Source organism: Vitis riparia, chromosome 10 (genome assembly GCF_004353265.1).
Source record: "Vitis riparia cultivar Riparia Gloire de Montpellier isolate 1030 chromosome 10, EGFV_Vit.rip_1.0, whole genome shotgun sequence".
Classification (NCBI taxonomy): Eukaryota; Viridiplantae; Streptophyta; class Magnoliopsida; order Vitales; family Vitaceae; genus Vitis; species Vitis riparia.
In genome coordinates, this window is record NC_048440.1 from 20,710,156 (window position 1) to 20,723,143 (window position 12,988).

Sequence of the window (12,988 nt, forward strand, 5' to 3'; positions counted from 1 at the left end):
TCTTGACTTAGGATATGTAACTTTTTATAGGCCTCCCCTAGGCTATAGAAAACCAAAATTGGCTATCTAACTTTTAGCCATGATATGCGTAAATTTTGTTGCCATTATAATGTCGAGCTATTGGTCAGTTCAAAATGATCAACTTTGGCAAAATGATGGTCAACGTGGTATAAAGGTTATGTTTAGAATATTTAAATAGAGAGTGAAAATGAGAAAAATAAATTATATATTTGGATTATTTTTAAAATAGGAATATAAGTAAAAAATTAATTGGCATAAAAATCAAATCCCACTCTTATTACAATTTTGATTTATTTTATTTTAATTTATATGGTATTATAATTTATGTTTATTCCCGTTTTAATATATTCCTTTTTTCTACACATATAGATAATAAAAAAAATAATACCTTAAAAAAATAATTTTCATATAAGGAAGATTTGTAAATTGTATGAATTTGATTATATTTAAAAATAATATTTTAGTATATGTAAATTTAAACCCATTTTTATTTACTCGTTACATTTTTAAAAAATGAAAGAAAAAAATATTTTTTATTATCATTTTTACATTTTATAGATCATTGCATATAAAGGTGCAATTTGAACGGTCTGACCAAACCCAACCTAGATTCAACTCAAAATTTGGGTTAAGTTTTTTGAATTGGAATTTAATTTAGGTTGAACTTGAATCAAACTTTTGAATAATCAAAGTTTAACCTGATTTAATATTTTTATAATATTTATTATCCTCTATATATACACACGTGTATGTTTATTTGACTTTTGATACAGTATAAGCTTTTTCATTTTTTTTTAAAGCATATATATAATTTTATTTTCAACTTTTGTATTATTTATTATTTAAATTTGAATATATATATATAGAAACTTTTATGTATGAATTTTAAATTATATAACTTAATTAACTCGATCAATTTAAGTTTGACATGATAAATTTAAGTTTAACTTGATCAACTCAAAATTTTCAAAAAAAGGTTGAATTGAGTGCTTGATTGTCGGGTTAGGTTGAGTTTGAGTGATTGTTTTTTAGTGCAGATTAGATTTGATTAAGTCATTAATATGAAACCCTTCCAAGTTGTCGCCATAATCATATATAAGATTTTGTATTTAATAAGTGAGAGCGACTTTTTATTATGCCTTATCATATTTTGCCACGTATTCAAGCGATTAAAGTGATGAACTTGGAAAATATGACATAAAATTTGGGAAAAACATCTACAGCAGAAAGAGGCCAATTTTGTCTTTTCCACATGTTCCAGAATTGGAATTATTTTTTGAAGTCTTATTATTATTATTATTTTTAAAAAGTTATTTTATTTTATTTTATAAGTTACGCTATTAGATAAAAAGAAAACGCTTTGCACGTGTCACTGACAACATTAAAGATACTGCCACGTGTTTGGCTTTACAGTTAACCGATAGAACGACGTCGTTTTAAGTATTTGCACTGAATCACTGCGAGAGTCGGCTTCCCAACCGAAACCCTAGGGGCTAGACCAGTCCCGTTCGTGCTCTGCAGAAAATGGAAGCAATGGAGGCCGAGCGAAATGACCAAAACGCCCCCGCTCCTCCTCCTCCTCTGACTCTCTCCAAAAACGCTCAGAAGAAGCTGTTGAAGCAGCAGAGGATGGAAGCGAAGAAGGCGGAGAAGAAAGCGGCCATGAAGGAGCAGAAGAAGAAAGAAGCGGAGCGGAAGCGGAAGGAGTGGGAGGAGATGCTTGCGAGCGTCGACGAAGAAGAGAGATCAAAGCTGATAGAGTCACGAAAAGGCCTCAGAAAGGAGAGAATGGAGAAGAGGTCGGAGGAGAGGGAGAAGAAGGTCCAGAGACTTACCAATGCCAAAGAACACGGCCAGAACATCGTCGTTGATCTCGACTTCTCTGACCTTATGACGCCTAACGAAATCAATAGCCTTGTTCAACAGGTCTATAACTTTAGCCATTTCTTATATAAATGCATATATGTTTAAATTTTGTTTGGTTGCTAAGAAAATGGATGAAAAAGAAAGGGGCAAAATTTTGACTATTGTTTGTTTGATGATAAGTGTTAAAAATATTCTCACTTTTCCATACTATCCCCTGTTTTTTCGAGCATTTCGCTTCAACAAGTTTTCCGAGCAGCATTAGAAATAGTGAGCATATATGGCTTTTTTATTGGTGAAAAAATTTCCATTTTTAGCAAATTCGAGCCCCAATTATCTGCAATTTCAACAAACTTTGCATCTATTTATTCTTTTGGTAGAAAAATTTTCTGCTTATGGCCCATTTTGATTTGTTCATTCTGTTTTCAGATTGTGTCTATGACAGGGGTTAGCTTGTTTGTTAAGTATTTGTTACTGACTTACAAGCAAATTCAATATTAATTTCCACGCAAGAACCCAGGGACAACTTGTTGAAGTTGGTGTATACAAGTCTCTATCACTTGAAAGTTGAGATCTATAATCTATTTGAATTATGGGACCACTAATAGGACTGATGAAAGTATTGAACAATCTAGTTTTCTTCATACAGTAGAGAATAGTTTGGGCGGTGTGTGGCAGATGATTGAATTCTTCAGTTTGTGACATTTTGAGCTTTATTCTTGGGGTATTGTTAGAATGATCTTTGCCTTCTTCGAGTCTTAAATATTCTGGGTGATGCTGGTGTTCATTTCTATGTACATTAGGCTGCTCAGTTAATCTGAAGTTCTTTAAGATGTGAGTCAAGCATTATTATTTTTATTTGGCACTGCTATCATTTTGTTTTCCAGCCAAAAGGAGCTCATTCTGTATGTTTTCGTTCCAATGGGACCATGTGATCGAAGGGAAAAATGGGAAACAACGTTAGTCAAGTGATGGATGTCCCAGGCAAAATGGTTAATTTTGGAGTGGCAAATGGTCATAGAATCCATGAACATGAAGCATCAGGAACACATTGTGAAAAAGGGGAGAGTGAGTGGGTTTACTTCAGATTTGGTGGGAAGTAATTTTGGAATCCCTGAACACAAATAATCAGGAGAACTTTGTTAAAACACGTGGGAGAGTAGGTGGTATAAAATATGCACACAAGAATTCCTAACATGCTACATTCGGAAGATAAGCAATACACATTAGAAGACAAATATATGTTGTTGCCTATAAAAAAAAAGGACAAATATACATTGTTGTGAAATAAATTGTTGAAATGATTGTTCTTGCATCGGGATTTCTCTTTGTCAATGTTTGGTAACTGCAGTTACTCAGTCACAAAGTGTAGCAATTGCTATTTTTTTGCATGGTAGCAGGGAGCACTATGCTTTCTTGTCCACCGATGATCTGAGTTTAACATGGGTATTCATTAGGGATTTAATGCTCTTTATGATTATCATGGAGTGAACATGAATCTTAGTATTTATTGATGTCTATATTTGTTGATTTATTTTATTCAAGAAGGATTTAAAATATGGTATATGCCTACTTATTTTCTAATAAATAATTTGTTATTGATGAAACCTCCAGATTATGTATTGTTATGCGGTGAACAGAAGATGCGCTTCTCCCTGCCATCTCTGGTTGACTGGATGCAATGGGAAAATGGGAAGTCAATTGCAAAGGCTTCCAGGATTTGATAAGTGGATAATTGAGAAGGAGAACCAATCATATATTGAAGCATTGCAAGATGAGAAACACAATCTGGTATATCTCACAGCAGATTCAGAAACTATTCTGGATGAACTTGACCCAAAGAAAATATATATTGTTGGTGGTTTAGTGGATAGGAACCGGTGGAAAGGGATAACAATGAAGAAAGCACAAGAGCAAGGGATCCAAACTGCAAAACTCCCTATCGGGAATTACTTGAAGATGTCGAGTTCCCAGGTATTGTTGGTCTTGGCCCATGAAAATCGACCACATCAGCAAAATTTAGAGCTGAAATTTTTGCAAAATTCAATTCTTTTCCCCTCAGTCCTCTCATTATTAAGCATATTGTTGATTCTGAGTGCAGGTCCTCACTGTAAATCAAGTAATAGAGATACTCCTCAAGTTCTTGGAAACCAAGGATTGGAAGGATTCATTCTTTCAGGTGATTCCCCAAAGGAAAAGAGGTGGAGCTGACTCAGAAGATTGCCAGGGAGAGGTAGAAGAAGGAGAAGAAAACGAAGAGGGAGAAGACCAACTAGAGATGAAAAAGATGCGCACTGAATCCCCTTCCAATGGCTAGAGGAAGTTACTGACACATAACTTTGATTGCCCTTGAAGCAGTTTTTGCCCCTCAACATAGTTTGTTCAGAATAATTAGAAATCAGTGCTGTAAAATGTTATTCACCCGATGATTGTCAAGAAGAGCCCTTTTGTTTCGATTTTGATTTCATAGGCAAAAAGTATTGAACATCCTCTTAATCAAACACACCTAATCTAGAATTCTGTAAAATGAAAAGTCCACCTCAATATAGGCCCATTACCAGGAGTATATGGACCATTGGTCGCCATTGTAAGAGTACTCAACCGAGTTGTGATGATTTTGATCATCAAATCAATTTGTTTGATGGATTATGTAGAAGGTGCCACTGCTTCTACAGTTTTCAACCTGTGCCCATCAACAGAAATCCTTAGGCCTTCTTGTCTTATTATTTGAATAACCAATTTACAGCCGATCCCAAAATCTCAGTGCAAAACAAGATTAGGAAGAGAAACAACAGAAATATTGAAGGAGAAGCACAAAAATTCTTGAGCAATGGTCTTAGGGCGAGTAGCTAAGGTGGTGCATCTGCAGTGTAATCCCACACGTAACAAGTCAACCCACTACTAGGAAAGTAAGATTGAAATGATTACTTGATTCTATTTCAATTTTAGGTAGCAATGAAACCTAGATTGCAAAGAAAATGACAATAATACCCATATAGTTCAAAATATTTTTTTGTCTTTACTTAAAAAAATCTCTCAAACTACACAAATTAAATTAATTTTTTATTTTTATTGGAAAAAATATCTTTAGGATTTTTTTAATTAATGCCATTTAAAAATAATGTTCTATTTTTAAGAATTTATAGCATTTAATGTTCTATTTTTAAATTCATTTAAAATAAAATAATATTAGTAATTATTAGTTTTAAATTATTGTTATTTATTTTTTAAAAATAAATCAATTATTCTTTCAAGATGTTAATATCATTTTTTTTATTAAAAAATATTTATTTGTTAACTTATTAATAACTATAAAATTATTTTTATTTTTAATAAAACATGAATTTAACTTAGTTTATATTATACAAATTGAATTTACAAAATCAAAATAAAAATTTATTTTTAAGACCAACTTAGTTTTTTATTTTTTTCTTGGAAAGAGAAGCCTGTGATTCCGTAGTGCCTTGGACTTTTGATAAATTCTTTTACTTGGGCGAAAGCCAACACAGAGCTTCCATAGCATAGTGGTAGTGCGTTCGCTTCGTAAGCGAAAGGTCGCGAGTTCGATCCTCGCTGGGAGCTCGATGAAAATTTTGATATTTTTTTTTTCCCCAAATGCTATTTTGGTAAGACCAGAGACTAGATAGCAAAAGGACCTTAATTAGAAGGAGGATCAACCAGGAAACCCCAGCTGATTTTGCATAACAGCGTCCCAACAAAAACTCTTTTCCTTTGATTACATTCCATTTATTTTCACCTTCACCTCACTAGAAACTACTACTCTCTCTAGCTAGTATTTTGTTTTAAGCTCATTTGTACTGGCCATATGGTTCCAAGCTAGCCACTGCAGCCTGGGATGTGCCTGCATTGGGAGCTTCCTTCAAGTATCCACTCATGGCTGCTGCTCCAAAGAACCCCTGGTGATGACCCATATGAAACGCCGGCGCAAATGCCGCCACGCTCAGACCCCCAAACTCCACATTCCTCTTCACCACTGGCTCACTCCTGATGGTGGTACGGTCGCCTTCAAGCTCGCGGTAGCGGTGGAGGTACATGGTGAGTGGCTCCATGTAGTCATCAAAACCAAGTTTGCTCATTGCCCACAGCACGTCCTCTGCAGTGATGGTCTTGCGCTGCTCGCGCTGGCACCGCTCATTGGCTTCACCTGTGATGAAGCTGATGTACTCAGACACACACTCCTGGATTGTTTCCTTGGCATCATCCGAGATTTTGGCATGTGGGGGTAGGATTTTGCGCATGATCCTGATCACATTCGCTATTGGCATGAACCTGTCTTGTTCCCTCACAGTGCATTCAGTGTCTTCCATGGCTGAATTGTTGGACATCTGATTGCTCTCAGGCTGCTTCTCATTGGGTTCTGTCAGCTTCATTCCTGGGACAGACCAAATCACGCAATAAATTATTCACTACACCATCTCTCCCCAACACTAAAACTATTCAAAAATAACCCTAAAAGAAAAAAAAAATGCAAATGTGGGTTTGGATTCGTCGTTTATAAACCATAGCTACCATACCATATTTTATGTTACCACTGTAAGAGTGGATGCATAAGGAATTGATTTTTTAGGGGATAAGCTATGTGGGTCCACTCCCGAATGAACAACTGTAAAGGGCATTCAGACAAAGAAGTTGGCATCGACCACATGCATGGTGGGCCACCAGGAAAGAAGCCATTAGTGGGTTTTGATGAATTTCTTTACTTGCTTAAAGCTACAAGGAAAATGACAAACCCCCACTGAGCAAAAGGGAGAGAAACCAACAAAAACAGTTCATATACGTTCTTATAAATGTGGCTTCATCCATCATTTGTAAAAACTTGACACTGCTAGAGAAAGAGGCTGCCAAAACCTAAATCACAAAGGGCTCAAGTACTGCTTACCTGAGCTTGACAACATGCAAAGATCAATAGCTTTAAAACTGAAACAAAAAGTCATCCCTCTTTCTTCTGATTTCTGCTGCATTTTTAACCCACATTTGTGTTCAGGTTCTTCAAAAATCTTGGTAAAAAACGCAGCAGCAAGAGCACGCCAAGCCTAGTTAAGAGTGAAAATTGGTGTAATGTCTAGGTTAAAGTAGACGGTGACTGTGTAAATGGGAAGGGTTGTGTATAATCAAAGTGCATGAGCGCCAAGTGTTGACAAGGTCATGTGGGACCTTCTTCTGCATGCTAGCCATTTGTAAGGTACTGTGATTTTCACAACCCATTACTTCAACCATTTCTTCTCCACTACCTTTTTGCAGTACTCTAGCTTCCATAACCCCATATCTATATATATGCAGAGAGGCCATGCCCGCCATGGGCACATTTTACTCCAATAAATATAATCAACATCATACAAAATGTAATCAATAAAGATAATGGATCAAATCCGAAGTCCAAGTAAAGAAAAAAACAAATAAATTTTAAGACGTGAGCAAGTTTGCCCATCGCTGTAATTAAAGGGCTGTGAATCACAAGAAGGGTGAAAACGATTTCCAAGCAAAAAAGGAAGAGTCACCGCCAAGCTCTATTTCCTAGAAAATAAAGCTTCAAGGGGAAGACAAACATCAGAAGAGAAAGTTACTGCAGGGATCCAAGCGAAGAACCCGGATATCAAAGCGTCAGAGAACATTTTTCTACAGTTGCATGCAAGTAATCAGACCAGAACCATCACAGAAAAAGAAAGAACACTAGATCTCAACGGTGAGAAAAAGCTAAAAATGGAGGTTGTCTTCAAGATAAGAGAGAGCAGAATCCCAAGACACACTTGCATGCAGGAGAAGAACACTAGATCAGGCGACAATGTCTCAACAATCGAATCATACACAGTCCCTGCATGCAAAACATCAATGCTGAGAGCCTCTGTTTGGATCTCTGGAAAAGTCAAGAAAAAACATTGAATTTCCAAGACCCAAACAAAGCCCAGAAAATTTTCATTTCTCAAAAGAAAAAATAAAAAGGTGACTCACACCCAGATACATATACATATATCTATAATGGGTAAGCATTAATTTTACCAGAGGTTGTCTTGGAGAGCTTTCTGTAGCCATGGAGGCCTCCACTCTCCATCTCCCTATCTCTCTTCACTCTCAAATTTGGTCTGAAACCGAAAGCTGAACTATTTCATACTCGGCAAGTGTCTAACATTTATACTACAAAAGACCCTCCTCTCCACGTGCCATGGTGGCGATGTCAACGAGGAAACCGGAATTCCCCCTCCCATCACCGCCACTTGTCGGTTGCTCACCTTTTCATTTTTAGCCACGTGGCGGGTTACAGTTTGTGGGGTGTAGATGACCCCTCTCTTCCTACCCGCAGTGGAATAATATGGCCTTTGGGAGAATGGGACCAACCATCGCGTTGGACCGCCAGGGGCTGTGTCCTATGGAAGGGGCACCGCGGGGAGTATTTATAGGCCCGGAATCATAACCGTAGGGTCGGATCGAGTTCTTGAAGAAGACAAGAAGATGGATGAGGGTGGGTGGGGCGCTGGTGCAGTGACGATGGTCCTGGTGGTGGCTGCATTGCTCATATTTGTTCCATTGGGAATGGGCCCAGTGCAGGCTCCTTCTCCATGCATGCTCCTCGTCTTCCCGGCGGTCTTGATCTTCATTCTCATCTTCCTCTCTCACGCCTCCAATCAATCCTAAATTTGTTATTCCTTGTCCCACATTACCACATTGTGTGATCTTTTCATTTGTAATATTATCTCATTCTTATATTATATAATATGGGGTGGTTGAAGGTGTGTTCCTTGGGAAAAATATCATGCCAAATTTGACTCATGTGAAGAGGGTTTTGGAATTCTTTGGAATCAATCATTAAAACATTGTTTGGAAAATGTTATAAAAACTATGGTGGATAGAATCAAATATGGGACCCACAAGGATTATCCATTCAAAACCATTTTTCTTTCTTTCATTAATTGCGTCTACACTTGCATTTCTGAAAAGAAACCATTACCCATGCGTTATTAATCGAGAAATAATGGTGATTGAACAGGACTGAATCTTTTCACCGTCTTCTCTGCCCACCTGCATTTGCATATAGTAGGAGGATGGGCGATGGTGGTCACAGAGACTGGTTGCTTCTGTACTGAATTCCCACAATATATGTAGCCAGATCCTCCTTTTGTATTGGTTATCCTCATCTCTCTCATTCCCTCTCTCCACCCTCTTGCATTTTCTCGGCCTTGTGCTCTTTGTTTGGTCACACCAAGCCCCATCACCCTGTTCATCTGATAAACAATTTTTAAGCAATAACAGAATAATTTAATTTCGTTTCTGTGATCATTTTCTGCAAGTAATAGTAGTTGTGAAAAGGAAGAAAGATAAAGGAATGGAATACTAACTCCTGCATTTCTTTTAAGAGGTACCTGGAAAAGGGTTCAAACCAAATAGACTGAAAAGGTACTAAAGTCATGGGGAAAATCATACAAAATTCATCTGTCTCTCAATGTTTATGCAGACTGATACTAGGGCAAAAGCTAAGACACCGCAGAGTGAAGTTTTCATACAAAATTCATCTGTCACTCAATGTTTATGCAGAAAGGTAACTGATACTAGGGCAAAAGTTAAGACACCGCAGAGTGAAGTTTTTTACCATTTACTCCTTTGTAGTATCTTCTTCCTCATAGTCCTCGTACTCGGTTTTTGTACTATTACATGGATCAATGTTTGTGTTGTTAGAGGGATTTCCTGGATTGATGAGTCCATTTTTGTAGAGAACGTCCAACTCATTAAAGTAAGGAAGCTTCTTTCCACTGCCTGTTGATCTTCTGTAGTACTTGTTGATGTTCTCCCATTTCTCTTTACACTTCTTTGCTGTCCGGGTATAGCCCATACTGGACATTCCAGCAGATATCTCTTCCCATATAGAACCTTTTGCACCCATATTGCGAAACTTGTGATCCAATGTAGTTCGGAGTGTGATGAGGGCTTGCACTTCAGATTTTGGCCATCTCTTATTACTTGGATCATACCTTAAATCCCTCTGATTTTGAATTTCTTGGTTCTGAATTTCCTCTTCCAGGCTTGAGTTTTCTAATGACTGGGGGCAATGAATTTCATGACCCAACACATTCTGGATGAAAGAAATGAGAGCTAAGCTACGAGATGTCTCTTGCGCTCTTACCTCCTCATACCTCTTTGCCCTGTCCATCTCCTGCTGCTTCCAAGCTTCTTCTCTAACTATTCTATCCCTCTCCCTCTTTTCTAGCAACTCTATTAACTGCATATGCATTTGCTCTTGATTCTTGATTACTTTCCTAGCCAAACTTTCCAGGAAAAACTCAAGCTTTTTTCTTGTTCTTCTCTTCCTCTTACGTTTCCCTGGTAGTGTGATCCCCTCTGATGAATCCCCACCATCATCTGAAGATGAGCTGAAACCAAAGACAAATCACATTAATGGGTTAAAAATGATGATTTTGGATCTGGATTGAAGTGATACCCTAATACACTTCCACAGTCCCATTGTAAAGCTATAACAGGCAATTGATGAGCAAGATTGCATATGCTCTTCAATATATTTATAATATTGACAATATCTACTACTTATAATGCTTGTTAAGCTGATGTTCAACTTTGATCATAAACATCAATATGTGCAAGACAATATATCTCATCCCTTTATATCATTATAGTATCACTAAATCCTGTTCTGAATCTATGTGTTGTTACGTACACTACTTGATTACTTTGTTATAGTCAATTTTGTCATTTTTTTGAGTATCTAACACTATTGATTTATGTACTCTCCACTAAAGTAATGCTAAATTAAGCCAATAAAGAAAGTTCCACTTGGAACAAATTTTACAACTCATTACTCCATACATCAATACGAGCAAGACAATATATCTCATCCCTTTATATCATTATAGTATTATTATATCCTGTTCTGAATCTATGTTAGACTTTGTTACATACACTACTTGATTCCTTTGTTGTAGTCGATTTTATCGTTTTTTGAGAGTGTCATAACACTATTCATTTATGTGCTCTCCACTAAAGAAATGCTAAATGAAGCCACTAAAAGAAGTTCCACTTGAAACTAAAAGATGCACGATCTCGTCAAACACAAAATAATATAATACAAGAATAAAAGGAAACAGTTGAATATGTGCAACCAAATGTTCCTTGTATACCCCCTCTGTAGGGGAATATGCTCCCTCCTGTTAGGAGCCTTATTAATAAATTCTATTTACTTATAAAAAGAACACATGCAACCAAATTTTTTGTTTCATCTCATTTTTTAGGTGATAGTGTGCAACCCAAGTGCACAATATAGGACACCCATCAACTCAAAGCACCTACAATGTCCCCGAGCATTTTACACCTAATGTTCTGGTCTAAATGGAATCATTTCTCATGCATTTAATTTCCCACGAACTACAATTTTCTTCCATAGAAAATTTCATTTCTTTCAAGTATCTTATTATGCATGTGATCTTTCTTACCAGCCCTATATATTCTGCACTTTCCTCTACTTTTCCCGTTCTTCCCAAGATCCAAAAAAAACCTTAAAAAAAAAAAAAAAAAAAAAATCATCCCTTGTGATCATAATTTACACCTCCAACAATTACTGAAGCCATATGGTTTTAGTGTCAAACAGTTTTCAGTTCACATGATTCATTGTTTTCCAGATGCTGCAATGGTTAAACCTCAATAGTAAGTATTGAACTTTCCTGAGAAACTGTAAAATTTTGGCAAATTTCAAGCATGTTCTAGTACTATCCTCGCCCCCATTCCTTCACCTTTGGCTTTGGACATTTAACAAATGGGCGTTATGCATATAGAAAGGGAGTAAAAGACAATACCACCGCAATAAAATGTGAATCCGGAACAACAGAAAAGCATATCACCATTGCTACCTGTGGTTTCTACAGTTCATACAATATAAGGAAATATACGATTGAAAAATCAAGAAAATAAAATACTAATTAAACCAGTAAAATTACCTAGATTCAGTGTCATCCGGGTTTGGATTCGTAATATTAGGCAATGCCGCCATAGCCTTCGCCTCAAAGTAGCCGTTTCCGAAAATACCACCGCTGTTCTCTTCTAACTCGCCGACATCAACTTTCACCGCAGAATCAGAGAACTCCTTCGATGCTCCATTGAGCAAACACATCCTCTGTGACAGAAACCCTACTTCAGGGGACGCGACACTCAGTAGGTTCCCGGAGATGTCCTCAATCTCCGGAATCAGCTCGCACGATTGAGGATCGGAGTGCTGCTCCGCCAGCGCCTTGCCGTTGCATCTGATCGGACGGAGCTTCTGCGGGGGCAACTGTTGTCGGTGCTCGATCTCCGGCGAGCGAATCACGGCCGCTTGCTCGTCGTAGATAAGATCGGCGGCCACGGGGAACGGAGCTATGTGTTCGGGAAAGTGGTCGGGGTTGGTTATTGGACGGTCGCCGGAGAAGAGTTCCATGGCGGTGACCGTGGAGGGTAAAAAAATCGCGGCCGAGGAGTATGAGATAGGTGAAATGGGGTTAGTAAAAGCAAGTAAAAGAAGGTAAAAGAAATTATATCGAAATTACAGAAGTCCCCCCTATTTCTTCATATTTATTGTACTTAGCCCTTTCATGACGTGTGACCTTTTTGTCCTCTCCGACGTAGGCACATTTGTGACATTGAAGCCACCATGGATCAGCATGGTGAGTGATGATGTGGCATGAGCTGGCACCATTCCAATATTCTATTTTTAACAAATAATAAATAAATATTGTGGGCCCCGGCCACTTGGGCTAGGTTAATTCTTATGTGGAGCCCCAAAGAGAGTACGCCCTTTGGGATGAACAAGAACTAAAATAAAAATAAGCTTACAAAAGGAACTTGTCCATCTTACAACATTAGTATACTCTCCTCATGTAGACACGAGTATTATTTATTCAGATGTTCCAAAAAAAAATCTTTTGAGTTCATACATTCCAATATCATGCATTACCTTATTGAATATTTTATCACTTTTTTTAGAGCTTACGTGTATAACTTTTTTTGATGAAGTATGGTTTAGTTCTATCTTATTTAATATGACTCATTATTGTGCATATAACATTATCTTCGTATAATATTATTGAGTTACATTCGATTAAAAATAATT

General features: G+C 37.2%; 4 protein-coding genes and 1 non-coding gene across 7 annotated transcripts; 3 read left to right on the forward strand and 2 right to left on the reverse strand.

Moving 5' to 3' along the window:
* The first annotated feature begins 1,482 nt into the window (after positions 1-1,482).
* On the forward strand, positions 1,483-4,533 carry LOC117922902 (tRNA (guanine(9)-N1)-methyltransferase). The gene is made up of 3 exons (XM_034841112.1): positions 1,483-1,947; positions 3,499-3,858; positions 3,986-4,533. Exons 1-3 carry the CDS (start codon positions 1,546-1,548, stop codon positions 4,199-4,201), a joined length of 978 nt encoding a protein of 325 aa, XP_034697003.1. The 5' UTR covers positions 1,483-1,545; the 3' UTR covers positions 4,202-4,533.
* Positions 4,534-5,394: 861 nt separating this feature from the next.
* On the forward strand, positions 5,395-5,466 carry TRNAT-CGU. The gene has a single exon. It is a non-coding gene; the product is annotated as a tRNA-Thr (tRNA).
* A 67-nt stretch (positions 5,467-5,533) lies between these two features.
* Positions 5,534-8,447, reverse strand: LOC117924386 (nuclear transcription factor Y subunit B-6). 2 transcript variants are annotated; one of them, XM_034843011.1, is made up of 3 exons: positions 7,903-7,958; positions 6,785-7,759; positions 5,534-6,277 (listed from the first exon to the last, which is right to left on the reverse strand). In XM_034843011.1, the coding sequence occupies exons 2-3, from the start codon at positions 6,864-6,866 to the stop codon at positions 5,694-5,696; spliced, it is 666 nt and encodes a 221-aa protein (XP_034698902.1). In that variant the 5' UTR covers positions 6,867-7,759; positions 7,903-7,958; the 3' UTR covers positions 5,534-5,693. The 2 variants fall into 2 exon arrangements, with proteins under 2 accessions (XP_034698902.1, XP_034698903.1); XM_034843012.1 differs by lacking the exon at positions 6,785-7,759 and having other exon boundaries at positions 7,903-8,447.
* Positions 8,066-8,555, forward strand: LOC117923213. The gene is made up of 2 exons (XM_034841438.1): positions 8,066-8,119; positions 8,227-8,555. Exons 1-2 carry the CDS (start codon positions 8,066-8,068, stop codon positions 8,533-8,535), a joined length of 363 nt encoding a protein of 120 aa, XP_034697329.1. The 3' UTR covers positions 8,536-8,555.
* A 219-nt stretch (positions 8,556-8,774) lies between these two features.
* Positions 8,775-12,383, reverse strand: LOC117924385 (trihelix transcription factor GTL1). Of its 2 annotated transcripts, XM_034843010.1 has the most exons (3): positions 11,841-12,383; positions 9,488-10,265; positions 8,775-9,122 (listed from the first exon to the last, which is right to left on the reverse strand). In XM_034843010.1, the coding sequence occupies exons 1-2, from the start codon at positions 12,314-12,316 to the stop codon at positions 9,491-9,493; spliced, it is 1,251 nt and encodes a 416-aa protein (XP_034698901.1). In that variant the 5' UTR covers positions 12,317-12,383; the 3' UTR covers positions 8,775-9,122; positions 9,488-9,490. The 2 variants fall into 2 exon arrangements, with proteins under 2 accessions (XP_034698901.1, XP_034698900.1); XM_034843009.1 differs by lacking the exon at positions 8,775-9,122 and having other exon boundaries at positions 9,368-10,265.
* Positions 12,384-12,988: the final 605 nt, after the last annotated feature.

Excerpts from the sequence above, each read along its gene's own strand:
- LOC117924385 (XM_034843010.1), bottom strand. The coding sequence starts at position 12,316 with ATGGAACTCTTCTCCGGCGACCGTCCAATAACCAACCCCGACCACTTT. Across the intron at positions 10,266-11,840 it reads CCGGATGACACTGAATCTAG|CTCATCTTCAGATGATGGTG; the intron begins GTAATTTTACTG and ends CTTTGGTTTCAG.
- LOC117922902 (XM_034841112.1), top strand. The coding sequence starts at position 1,546 with ATGGAAGCAATGGAGGCCGAGCGAAATGACCAAAACGCCCCCGCTCCT. Across the intron at positions 1,948-3,498 it reads TCAATAGCCTTGTTCAACAG|ATTATGTATTGTTATGCGGT; the intron begins GTCTATAACTTT and ends TGAAACCTCCAG. Across the intron at positions 3,859-3,985 it reads TGAAGATGTCGAGTTCCCAG|GTCCTCACTGTAAATCAAGT; the intron begins GTATTGTTGGTC and ends TTCTGAGTGCAG.
- LOC117924386 (XM_034843011.1), bottom strand. The coding sequence starts at position 6,866 with ATGCAGCAGAAATCAGAAGAAAGAGGGATGACTTTTTGTTTCAGTTTT. Across the intron at positions 6,278-6,784 it reads TTGCATGTTGTCAAGCTCAG|GAATGAAGCTGACAGAACCC; the intron begins GTAAGCAGTACT and ends GGTCTGTCCCAG.
- LOC117923213 (XM_034841438.1), top strand. The coding sequence starts at position 8,066 with ATGGTGGCGATGTCAACGAGGAAACCGGAATTCCCCCTCCCATCACCG. Across the intron at positions 8,120-8,226 it reads CCCTCCCATCACCGCCACTT|AATGGGACCAACCATCGCGT; the intron begins GTCGGTTGCTCA and ends GGCCTTTGGGAG.